Source organism: Silene latifolia, chromosome X (genome assembly GCF_048544455.1).
Source record: "Silene latifolia isolate original U9 population chromosome X, ASM4854445v1, whole genome shotgun sequence".
NCBI classification, from domain to species: Eukaryota; Viridiplantae; Streptophyta; class Magnoliopsida; order Caryophyllales; family Caryophyllaceae; genus Silene; species Silene latifolia.
In genome coordinates this window covers 315793296-315806828 of record NC_133537.1, presented here as the reverse complement: position 1 = coordinate 315806828, position 13533 = coordinate 315793296, and the positions used below count along the sequence as shown (strand labels likewise).

At 36.4% G+C, this 13533-nt stretch overlaps 2 protein-coding genes across 2 annotated transcripts; both read left to right on the top strand.

Annotated features, from left to right (window-relative positions):
• Positions 1 to 504: 504 nt before the first annotated feature.
• LOC141620588 (protein FAR1-RELATED SEQUENCE 5-like) lies at positions 505 to 1029 on the top strand. Its single transcript, XM_074437420.1, has one exon. The coding sequence runs from the start codon at positions 505 to 507 to the stop codon at positions 1027 to 1029; it is 525 nt and encodes a 174-aa protein (XP_074293521.1).
• Positions 1030 to 3360: 2331 nt separating this feature from the next.
• Positions 3361 to 4314, top strand: LOC141620587 (protein FAR-RED IMPAIRED RESPONSE 1-like). Its single transcript, XM_074437419.1, has 2 exons — positions 3361 to 3654; positions 3796 to 4314. Exons 1-2 carry the CDS (start codon positions 3361 to 3363, stop codon positions 4312 to 4314), a joined length of 813 nt encoding a protein of 270 aa, XP_074293520.1.
• The last annotated feature ends 9219 nt before the right edge of the window (positions 4315 to 13533 follow it).

Below are 13533 nucleotides of genomic sequence, written 5' to 3'. Positions count from 1 at the left end.
ATGTAACCAATGCTTCTTCTACAAATAACATTTTTACCACTCCAAGAACAACTCTAATACCATCAAATGTGCCCTGCTATATTCCGTTTTGCCCAGAGGAAAAAAAAACCAAAACTAGGACAAGTATTCCAAACACTAGCACAAGCAGAGTTATTTTACAAAGACTACGGTACAATATATGGGTTTACCACAAGACTCGGAACAACAAAAATATTTAGAGGCAGTCAGTCAGTAAACAATTTTGTATTAAGGAATGTTCTGTGCAATAGGCAAGGCGAAAAGAGAGATAGAAAAAAGAAGAGGGTTGATATTGCTGTTACTGATGCCCAATCTGATGTATCAGAAAAAACCTGTATAAGGCCGAGTACAAGAATCAAATGTCATGCCTTGGTGCAGTTCACATATCAAGAAAACGGAACATGCATTTTTACCAGATTCGATGAAACCCACAACCATTCTCTCGCTTCGCCAGAATCTACGATGTTCTTGAAAGGAAACTGAGAAATGACAGACATACAAAAACAATTTGTGACGAAAGTAAAGGTGCTAAAACTAGGCGGTGTGAAAGCCTTTAGAGGGTGGAAGGAGCTGTATAGAGCTTACAATAATGTCAGTGCTACTGAGGTTGATTTCAAAAACTTTGTCATGGACATAAAGTCCTACACTGGTGATTATGATGCGCAAATGTTCGTTGAAAATCTTATTATGAAGAAAGAAACACGCAGTTCATTCTACTTTGATTTTCAACTAGATGAAATCAACAGTCCGGCCGCAGTGTTTTTGGCAGATGTGATAAGCATAAAGAACTACTTGCTGTTTGGCGAGGTGTTATCGGCAGATGCTACTTATGGAACGAACAAGTACAACATGGTGTTTGTGTCTTTCACGGGAGTAGATCATCACAAAAGGTGCATAACATTTGGAGCTGCGTTGTTAGCTGATGAGGGTCTCGAGTGTTACACATGGCTATTCAATACATTTTTGGAAGCATTGGGTGCAACACCCCAATTATCCGGCCAAGATAATTGAAGCATTACAGTCTCGGTTTCCCGAGGTAGTATTTCAAAACTTAAATCAAAGAACGTTTTATTAATGTAATGTTTAATGATTTACATAAATGTAAACAAACGAATAAAAGTACAACTCATGACATTTATACTCTTCTACCCAACTAGGCTCGTCTCGTGACTCATCAAGGACGTCCCGTCTCCCGCGTGCTATCCAAACAACCTATTCTTTACCTGAACCCCATATGATCGGAAATATCATATGGATCGACACAGGTCACCCCGAAAATAGGTGACAATTACACAGACACAACAAACATCAGTTTCATTAAATAAATAAAGTGTGACCCGACTCGAATGTGTGAGCATGCAACATAACTATAACATGAATGAACCCATATCAAATAACCACCACCAAGGTACCGGGACACGCCCAGATATACCGACAACCACACTGGTACCGGAAAACACCCAGACATACCGATAACCATAAACAGGTACCGGGACACGCCCAAACGTACCGGATCCGGAAGCCAACCGGATCCCCTGTCAAAGGTCGTGTCTCAACCACACGAGTCTCTCCGTAACTCAAGCCATTAATGTGAACATCCCTCTTGGAGTGGGAAGCTCCAAGAGGCGACTTAAGCGTAAGTCGGTCTCCGAACCGTCTTACGTCTCCTAAACAACAACACAAATCCTCCAACATATACAATCACAACCGTCACAATATGAAATGCATGACAAACCATATACATGTCATGGATACCAGTTCCTCAAATATCCTGACTCGTCGAGCCGTCAAAAGCAATTCGTACAATACGACTCACTCAATGCAAATAAATGATAAAGACTCATTTTATAAATAAATGCAACCATGAAACTGAGTAGGATAAACCTACCTCACACTATATCCGCATAAGCAATCCGTCACACAAGCTAGGTTCGTCTCGTAAACCGTCTCACAAAACCCATCTCCTAAAATACAATAATAATACAAATACGTATAAATATACTAATCTATTTATAGAAATACGTATAAATATACTAATCTAATACTAATTGAATACGTATACAATAAATAAACCCGTCTTATACAACTACCCAAAACCCGACTCAACTCAACCAATCCCGCTACCCACCACCTACTGCCGCCACCGTAGCCACCACCACCACGGTGGGCCACAGCCGACAGCCACCACGGCCAGCAACAACACAACAAACACGGCTACATCAACAACCAACAACCTCGACATTCCCTTACTCAAACCGACCACCACAACCCTCACCGTGGGCCACCACCACCACGATGGTCACGACCCAACCCCAACCTGCCATCTCCCCCAGATCTGACCCCCAAAAACCATGACAACCACCACAATAACCACCAACAACGAGCAACACAAAGACGACAATAAATAGGCCGTACATCCCCTTTTTAGACTCATTTTTCGACCACCACAGCCACCCTACCCACCAACCAAGACCACCATTGTGACCTCCTCACTCCCCTCAACACTACCATCCCAAGGTTGACCCTAGACAGCCACTGTAGGTGGTTAAAAAATGCGTCTTAAGACTGTCGCATAACCACAACTATAAACAACAAAATACTTGGTCAAAGCCATAAATGTGATGGTCAACGACAGTCAATTGGGTGGTCAACCACGACCAAAGGTGAGTCGGGGTCAAGGCGGGTCGATGGTATAAACTAAATAACATAAAGGCTAATATAAGACGGTCTTACCTTACGAACTTGAGGCGGAGAGACAAAATCTTCTCCTCTTCTAAACTCTCTCTTTTCCCTCGTTTTCTCTCTTATTTGTGTGGTGGAAATGATAAGGATAGGGTAGTATGAGTGGGGATATGTATATAAGGGTAGAATGGTAGGTGGGAGTGTATAATACATGTATTATGTATTATTATTATTATTATTATTATTATTATTATTATTATTATTATTATTATTATTATTATTATTATTATTATTATTATTATTATTATTATTATCATCATTATTATTATTATTACTATTATTATTATTATTATTCCGTCTCAAGCCCAACTCGCTAAATATAATAAAATATTATTATTATATAATTATTAAATACGGAGTATTACAATAGGAGGGCGCCAACCAAGAGTCATAATAACTGATCGGGACAAATCGATGAAGTCAGTAATCCCACAAGTGTTTAAGGAATGAACGCACAGACTATGCATGTGACACATAATGAAGAAACTAAGGGAAAAAGTCAGTTATCAATTGTTTCAAGATGGGGATTTTAAGAGGAGACTTAACAGGTGTGTTTGGAACAACTAACTTGAGCTTGAGGAACAACAATGGGGGCAAATAATGACTGATTATGACCTTATAGGACACGAGTGGTTTTCAGATTTGTACGATATTAGGGAACAGTGGATCCCTGCCTATTTCAAAGATGTTTTCATGTCTGGGTTGATGAGGGTTATTTCGAGGTTTGAAAGTGAAAACAGTTTCTTTGACAGCTTCCTCTTAAGTCCGGTGACACTCATTGAGTTTTGGATGTGCTTTGAGAGTGCAATGGAAGCACAAAGACACAAGCAGTCCAAGTTGAACAGTGACAACAAACACTCTCAAATTCCACTGAAAACAAAGTTGAACCTCGAAGTTCATGCTTCTGAAATACACACACACACACACACACACACACACACACACACACACACACACACACACACACACACACACACACACACACACACCATTTTCAAAGACTTTCAAACAGAATTAGTTGCAGCTTTGTTTCAGTGCGGCTTGAAAGACGGGGAAAATATTGATGACACAAAAGTTTTTATCTTAACATACTCAGAGTTGCCGAACAAGACATGGAACATAACGTATTCGCCGGATAACAACGATGTTACTTGTTCCTGCTCTATGTTTCAGAAACTGAGCTTGTTATGCAGGCACTGCCTTTGGCTTCTATACAACAAAAAATTTCAGAAAATACCAAAAGAGTACATAGTGCAAAGATGGATTAAAGCTGCAATGAGTAAGCTTGTCATTGATAAAGATGGGAAGGCCATAGATGTCTCTCAACTATATTCTGACCGGAAAAGTTTGACGATCGAGTTGTGGAAAGAGGTTTATTCCTGTGTCAGCGTAGCGGAGTATGATGAGGAGGACATGAAATTTTTGATTGAAAAACTGAGAGATGTTAGATTGGAGATGATTGATAAGAGAAGCTTCCCAGCAACGAAGAAAGACAAGATGAAAGAAATGGAAAAGTATGTTGGTTTTAAAAGACCTGAGAAATTAGTAATTTAACTTCCTAAGAAATCTAAAAACAAGGGTAGGGTTAGGGGAAAGAGAATTGAATCACAACTATTAAAAGCCCTCAAGAAAAGAGGAAGAGAGAAGAGGTACTGCAAAACATGTGGACGACAAGGACACAATTCCAGGACCTGCAAAGAAACAAATCATCTAACATGTATGTATATTTTTGATTTCTTTTTAAAGTATATTACGTTTTGAGTAATAACCTTCCAAAATCATCACTTTTATATTGGGACATAAGGTCTTCGAGCAATGAACATTACAGTTGTTCGGAAAGGACATAATAACTCTTCTAAGATTAGTTTGTTAAGTAAACACATAAGGTCTTCGAGCAATGTACATTACGATAACATAAAATGAATATTAATATAGTTGTTTATGTAGCAATTTTCTTCATGTAAAATCTAATAGTTTCTTAATAATATGTGGCATATTTACCAAATATCACCATGAAGATGAGGACGAGGAAGAAGATGAATCTGATAACGAAGAAGATGATGAGGATGAGGAGAATGAAGAAACGGAAGATGCCAATTTTTGATTCAAGGATAAACATCCATGTTATACTAGGAGAACATTTTTAAAGCCATGTACTTGCTATTGGATTTTTTTTGTCAAAATACATTACGTTTACAGTAAAGGTACACATACGTTGTTCTGAAAATACATAATAAACTAGATTAACATTTCTTGTCAAAGTACATTACGTCTTCATTAAATGTCCATAAGTTTAACAAATATAGTCCATAGCAGTAAACTTCAAAAAAGGATATTGTCAACCCTTTCCCATTCGAACGACTGCAAGACCACAAGACACCCTAGAGGGGCAGAGTGAATTTTTTTTGGGACAAGATTAAAATTAGGGAGTCGGGTATCCTAAAATTAGGGCAGGAAAGGGTTTAGGGTTGGATTAGACAGCCCGCTACCGCGGAGCCGCCTAATCCAACCCTATACTATTTCCCTTATTTTTCATTCGAACGGCCGCAAGACCAAAAGACACCCTAGAGGGGGAGAGTGAACCCTTTTTGGAGATGAGACTAAAACTAGGGGCCGGGTATCCTAAAATTAGGACGGGAAAGGGTTTAGGGTTTGATAAGGCAGCCCGATACCACGATGCCGCCTAATCCAACCCTAAACCCTTTCCCTTACTTCTCATTCGAACGACCGCAAGACCAAAAGATACCCTATAGCGGCAGAGTGAACCCTTTTCGAGGACGGGATTAAAACTAGGGGTCGAGTATCCTAAAGCTAGGACGGGAAAGGGTTTAGGGTTGGATTACGTAGCCCGCTACCGCTGCTGAGCTGCCTAATCAAACGCTAAACCCTTTCCTCTATTTCCCATTCGAAAGGCCGCAAGACCAAAAGACACTCTAGAGGGGCAGAGTGAACCCTTTTTGGGGACGAGATTAAAACTAGTGGGCCAGGTATCCTAAAATTAGGACGGAAAAGGGTTTAGGGTTAGATTAGGCAGCCTGCTACCACGGAGCCGCCTAATCTAACCCTAAATCCTTTCACTTATTCTAAGGATGAACGAGGGTAAGAAAAACACAACCCTTAAAAAAGGGTATTGTGAACCCTTTCTAAAGTCATCACTTTTATAAAGTGGTACATAAGATTTTCGCGCAATTAACATTAGGGTTCTTCTGAAAGGACATAATACACTTCATTAATAATCTTCATTAATATTTCTTGCCAAAGCATATTACAGATGTATAAAATGTGGAGTATGCTAATCCAACCCTAAAACCTAATTAGGGGATTTGTGAATCCTAAACTATTATAAATGCATAATAGGGATAAATGTGCTTTACCAAACTTAGGTACATTATAATATAATACTATGGACATTGTTAAAACGTTAAAGGGATACTTTGGTTTCGTTCTCTATCTGCTCATGATGATGGACCCTCATTCACCCCCACTCAACATACACATTTGCCCATTATCATACCAGCTAAAGTACATCACAGTATTGCTCTCTATTTACACATCATGATTAAGGATTTACCCATTCTCAAACTCTCAAACAGAAATCGTCTTGGGAAGATGAAAAATGTTTAAATTTATTTGACATTGCTCATGTGATTTGAATCTGAAACTTGATTCAAATGGACATTCCAAATAAACTGCAAATACATTTCTACAAATACGAAATAAACAGCAAATGTTTCTTAATTTATCGACAGTAATATAATTCTAAATAAATTAACATCAAAGTTATTATTCCCTTCTTGGTCGACGGCAAACAGAGCCCTGAACACTTCTCTCACCCCCGAGCAATTCGTCCCTAAGACGTTTCTTGTAACCGTCCTTTAGTTTCATAGCCTTGACCACTGCTGCCAAATTTTCAAGATTCGGACCGTGGACAAGAGCATAAAACTCTCTTAAAGCTCTAACGCCAGAGAGGAATTGACAGTCCATTTTAGCCTCTGTGTATTACTTTTGTTTATTTGCTTCAACTTGCCGGCAATGCTGTCTCGGTCGGCCGTGATGAATTTCATTTGTGCTTCTGCAACGTCCAGCCTTTCTTGTAATGACTTCGCATTTGGTTCATAATTGACCAGCCTGTCATACAATTCTTCTTCATGTTCTTCTAATGCTTAGTTCTTACCAAGCACCTCAATAAGATCTTGTTCAAGTGAATCTCTTTCGCGTGTCATTTTGTTGAGATCAAACTCTGTGTCAGCGAATTTTTGCTCAATTTCTGGCATTATTTTCACGTTGGTAATGGTACTCATTATGCACCTGTTAAACATAAACGTGATTTAAAATATTTTTTAATTTATTTTTTTTCTAAAAGTTCTAGCATTAACCATACCAATAATATGCAATGCATGAATTTCTTTTGCAAAAAAAAAAGGAACATTAACCATATTACCTTTGCAATAGACTAGTGAACGCAAGAATTTATATTGAGATTTGCTTTCAAACTGCTTTATAGTTTTTTTCCCCAGAGTATGTAAATACAGTAGTTTTTTAGATAAGAAAAAGAGCAGTTGCAATTTAAGTGTGTTGTATTGTATAGGGAATGAATGTTTATAATCACATTAATTAAGTGTCTTTTCAACACCTCAACAGTTGCGTCATTTCATGAAATTCAGTTTGATAGTCAGTCACAATTACATGAACTGTGGTGTCGTTTCACATGGATTAATTTATTACTGTCATTTGAGAATGTCATTATTACATGCATTATTACTTGATTTGAAAGGGATATTATAAATAAACGTAATGTACATTGTAATCACGTGCTGGGACATTTCTTTGTATGATTTTTCAGCACAAAATATTACAAGTCATTATTTAGTTGGCTTATTCAACAACACTCTATGTAAATATATTGAAAGAACATTAACCATAATACTATGTGCATTTAGAATTTAATTAGATGAATAACATAATTTGTACCAAAGGTACATTCTGAAGAGATTAAATATATATCATATGAAATGAAAATAATTCAAAACCATGACAGGATATTGTAATATTAGAAATGGACATTTAAAATTAGTAGCACGTACAACGCACATTAAACAGATTGATTTAATAGAATAAAAGCAAGTTCGACTACTGGTCGGGAAATTGATGAAGGGATAGAGTCAAAATCTTCTTCTTCACCGTCTACATATATAAGGTTTCCTAACTCAGGTGCAAATAAATATTGAAACAGGTGCAATGCCCTCCTTGTTAATAAATTGTCTGTCAAATAGCAAAGGCACCTTCTCAGAACCACTTCATTGTCCCTGATAGTTGTCCTAACCCCGAATGAAATGCTAGTCTATAATCTCCTTTCATATTGCTCTGATAAACGGACTCCATCGTTGTGTAAGATAAACATCCTTTCCCAGCACTTGCATACTACTTCCATGTTAGCTCTGTCAGTCTCATTAACTTTTTCAAAGATTTGTAGCATGTAATGTTCATGTTGTAGTACTGTGTTTTTGGCGTTATTGTCCTGCGCTTCTGCGTTTATCTCATTCTTCTGGTTAAATAACCATCCTAGAATTGTCTTCTTTTGCTCAATAATAATGTTCAATAAACTGTTTCCTGTCGTCCTCATGTTTCTGTGTGCATATAGATGAAGAATGAGTTACAATAAAACATACAATTACAATCATTTCTTCAACATGCATACCAATATACCATAGACTTCAAACAGCATACCAAAACACACAATTATACTCAGTAATTTACAATTGTAAGTAGCATGTATATTATTTTAATCCCTTGAGCACAGAAACAAATTCATTGCAAATGTTTAGTCAACTTAAAATGAACATCCCATTCAATTGAAAACGAAGAAAAACAGACAAAATAAAGGCGAAGAAATTTAACCTAATTTTGGCATTCAATTAGATGAATAAAGTATAAAAACCAAACAAGAACTCCAAAATAATGGACAAAATTCAGTACAACTTACTAAATGAACGTGGTTAGCAGAAAATATTGTGAGATGGAAGTGGAGAATAATCGAGATTTCCCAGCAAATTATAGAGCGTGAAAGAGAAAATGTATGGCGAAGTTACATGATGGTTGAAAGATGTAATTTAACCGACTGTTTACTTAGTAAAGTTGTAATGAAAGAAGTATGTCTTTTATCTATTTTAGGTCTAATTGTGTATAATAATTAAACATAAAATATTAAGAACCACATAGGATGGGGCAAGTGGGATAATTGTGGGGAAGATATGAAATGCTAGTGAAATTAAAAAGATGATATATTTACTCGATTCGAATATTGATATCTGCTTTATGCCCTCTTCTCACATAATCGGTTTAAATATTACTGTATATATTTTGCATCGTTCACTTGTCATCCGACCAAACACGATTTATATTAATTGAATCAATTGTCAGAGGCTAAAGGGAGAAAGTAAATCAGGATGACATTTGAATTGCTTGAAATGAACATTGTACTATTTAAGAAAACGCATCATCGATTACTTTAGATGTAACTACTGAAGTATTGAAGAATAAACCGTTGAATGATTTGTATAACATTGTAGATATGTTTTGCAATTAAACACATCTATTGAATCAATTTAAATGGCATGGACAATTTAGAAATGTAGAGTGAACATTATACCAACTACGGATTTGCTTTTAGTTAACAAGGTCGTGTTTTCAATGTACCTTGAAATGATACTTCAAAACTAGGCAATTTTTTTACATAGCGAAACCAAGATATTAAAAAAACAGGAACTATTTGTAAGTATCAATAACACACTGATGGATATTTAAAAATGCTATTACGATGTTTGTTGTGCTTGAATGTTATTAGTGCACATAGATACTTAAATCTCAGCAAAGACAACGGTCTCATCTGCAAAAAAAAAAAAAAAAAAAAAAAAAAAAAATTAACAACTAGAAAGATTAGATTAATTTGTTAGTCTTGATAATTTACAAGTGAAATTTAGAACTCACATCAATATTGGAGAGTCACATTCCCAATTCAGTATTCCCATAAATGTTTCCATGTGCCTCATGGTGTAAACACCACAGTCATAAATATTTTTGTTATTTCTCTATGGAAGATTTGCAATTAAAGAATCCATGTCCATGACTATATTACTTTTATCCATGGTTGATTGGTTTTCACCCAAGAACCTTGCAAATGTATCACCCTATAACACAAGCGCATAAATTAGCTGACATGAACCGTAAATGTACCAATTAAAATCAAACAAACAAGTCGTATGTGAGGGGCATTAAAGTTTACCACTTCAAGCAGAGTATCACCATACTCTTTTGAGACGCTTCCCATTTTAACATGTTTGTCAAGGATCGTGAAACATTTCCTTGGTAGGTCGAAAGTACAAGACGAAGTGATTCTTAAGTGCAATTGGAAAGAAGAACTAGCGTCAGGGAAAGAAAGAGTTATAAGAACAATGTTATGCAAAAGTTCATTCCATGTTAATAGCACATTTTTCATAATCTGAAGGTACATTGTATAGAATTTTATTCTATGCATTCAATGACTTCCAATCATATAGTAATGCTGAATTTAATTGAAATTACAAAAAGAAGTGAGGGACTGACTAGTTGAACGAATGATTGATCAATCCACTCAAAGTCATTCAATTCTACTTCCATGCGAAGCTTGAAAGATTTTTAACGATGTTCATCAGTACAAGCTCCTGTTGTTTTCGTTAATACCATCTACACGGTGAATATAAAATATTAGTAAGGTAAAATCTTCTCAGCATAAATGTCAAATACACTAAACAATGGCCAAACTTACATATGTAAGTGTACTGAAGAAGAATCGTGTGGGGTTGTTTGGATTCCCATCCTTTTCTTTGTAGTTTTGATATGTTGACCAAGAATCTATGATAAAGTTTGAGATATAATTATACGGCTTTAATAACAACAGATGATTCCAGCCTAAAATGTTATTCTTGTAATCAAATAGCGTATTGCTGGACACAAACATTAATGAAATTTGATTAGTACCAGATATGTTAAGATAAACTATGTAAATAAATGTAAAATATTCAAATTTCGGTATGTAATTACCACGCTTTATTGACAGAGCCCTGGCCAGTTAAAACATAATTTGAAATTTGATAATGCATTGATGGCAAAGGCGTCAAGAGATTGGTGCCGTCAATGGCGACAAGGAAAGGTGGACAGAAAGGACTCCCATTAAAATTAGATTGATTCCCTGTTTTCGGATATACAGGAGGACGATTTGCGAAAGCTGGCAATTTCTTTCTTTTGTTACACTGTTTTGCTGCTGCATTAAAAGGAGACTCCTCTACTTCCTGGGATATACCTAAGTTGAAAGACACATGAGCGTTTGTAGGTACATCCTTATTCTCTCAGCCATCAATTTTCTTACTTTACGAAGAGCTTCTATATGTTTGGAAGAAGGCGGGTGTCCTTTGTTTAACGCCTGGACTGTTTGATATGAAGTTTGAATAGGCCCTTTAGTTGAAAGATCAACGATTTCTATCTTTGGATCTTCAGCACAGCGTGTTCCTAAGACACCACTGAGAATGTCATCTTTTTTCCTGACAATCTGGGTAGTGTTTAGCCATATACAAGGTTGATCAACAATCCCCTCTACTGTAGGGCTGTTAGAGACATCAATTATTACACCGTAAGAAGAGTCCTCGTTGACCCCATGCGGAGTCTGACAAACACTAGGATGATCAACAATCCCCTCTTCTGTAGGGCTATCAGAAACATCAGAGGAGTCTTTGTTGAGTCGATCCGAAGTTGGACAAACTATAGGACTATCAACAATTGCCTCTACTGTAGGGCTATCAGAAACATCAATTATCACAGTAGAAGAAAAGTCTTTGTTGAATCTCGATGGAGGCCGACAAATAATAGGAGCATCAGGGCTGATTTGGATAACCGTAGTGACATCTGGTATCTTCATTTTCAGGGTAAAAAGAACCATATATGACAAAAAGATAAAGCCATAAAAATACAGATAACCGAACATATACACGGGAGGTTAAATGGGGGAGTAGGCTTGGTGTATAGAAGGAATGGAGATATCAAAATTATTGACCCTAGGTAAATGTATATCCTAAATATGAAGAAAGTACATTAAAATTATGAGGAAGCCATATGAATAAATTCCGACAAATTAATGCACCTGAGAACTAATAGAATGGATCATAATTAGCTGTTATTAATATTTGGGTTATTTCATAGGAATAATCCAAACTATACCTCTCCTTCTCATATTAATCCAAACTTCAATTTAACTCAAAATAAACCATACTATTGCCTTCCTTTGCTCATATTGCACTTAGGTCGGTTTTGACCTATGAAATCAGGTAACCTATCAGGTCACTCTATTTTTTTCCCTTCATCCTCCTCCTTCAACAGTTCAACCTCCGTCATCAACAATCGCCATCATCAATTAGACAATTACCAATCCACCACTTATCTGGTACCCTGAACCCACCTAGCCAACCACCTTTCCCCTTCATCAATCATTTACATCACCATATTTTAACTCGCATATTCACCATTCAATTTCAAAATCGCAAACCCGAATTCGTCATTACAAATTCACAACCCTGTTAATTTCTCACGACATACAAGAAATTAACAATAATACAAAAAAAAAACTGGAAAAACAAAAAACAAGATGAAGTAGTATTGGGTTCATGAAACCAGTAAAGAGATCTAAACAAAAACCTTGCTAAAATTCCTAAATTAGGTGAAACAAGAAAACCCAAACTCTTGTCATCTCTAATATCCAAAAGCTGAGCACTTGAATCATCCTTCAACTTCGTAATGGAATCAAGGGCAGATATGAATTTGTACTTAATCAGGTATTTTTTTCAATAAGGGAAGACCAATTAAAATGGGTCTTCAATTTCTGACCCTAAAGAGGGTAAATTCGAAGAAGACCGAAATCCCCATTAAAACAGGGAAATAAATGTGGAGTTTTCGAGAGGCTACATAATGGACCAAATGAAGAAATTTGATTATTGATATCGAGATTAATTTGAAGATGTAGAAAGTGAGATTTGAATGGGAATTTGATGAGATTTATTGTTTTAATCTGATTTTTGACGAATGTTTGAATTGAATTTGATGGTGATTTGAAGTTAATTTAAGTTTGATGTATTTGTGGCTAGGCGAGGAAGGTTAGGTTGCTGGTGGCGGCAGAGTGCAACCAAGGATAAAACTCGGGTTAGTTTGGTGGTGACGGAGTGAGGAAAGGGCGTTGGTGGTCGCGCGCAATTCGGTTGCAGAGAGGAAAGACGGAGATAATTTGATGGTGGTTTTAGTGTTTGTGGTTGGTGATGGGGTAGTCAGTAGGTGGAGTGGATGACTTTAAAAGTTGAAGGTTATCATAGGTTTAACGATTTTAGATTTTTTTTTTTGAAGTGTAACCTGAACAATAGGTATCCGGTTACTTGTAGCATTGTGAGAAAAATGAAGGTATAGTTCAGATTATTCTAGGTTAAATCATAGGTCGGATTAATATGAGAAGACGAGGTATAAATTGGATTATTCCCATGAAATAACCCTTACTATTTATGACGCACGAAGTACAATATACATCTTCAAACATTAATAGTGAAGGAAACTATGTTAAATTCGAACCAGATAAAAATAAAAAGAATTATTGATGGAATAATTGAAGCTGAAGAATATTACCTTCATGACGATAGTGAGAGATAAAGTGCAACTGAAGGATGATAGAGCGAGAAAAGATACAGCGATAAATTAAATAGT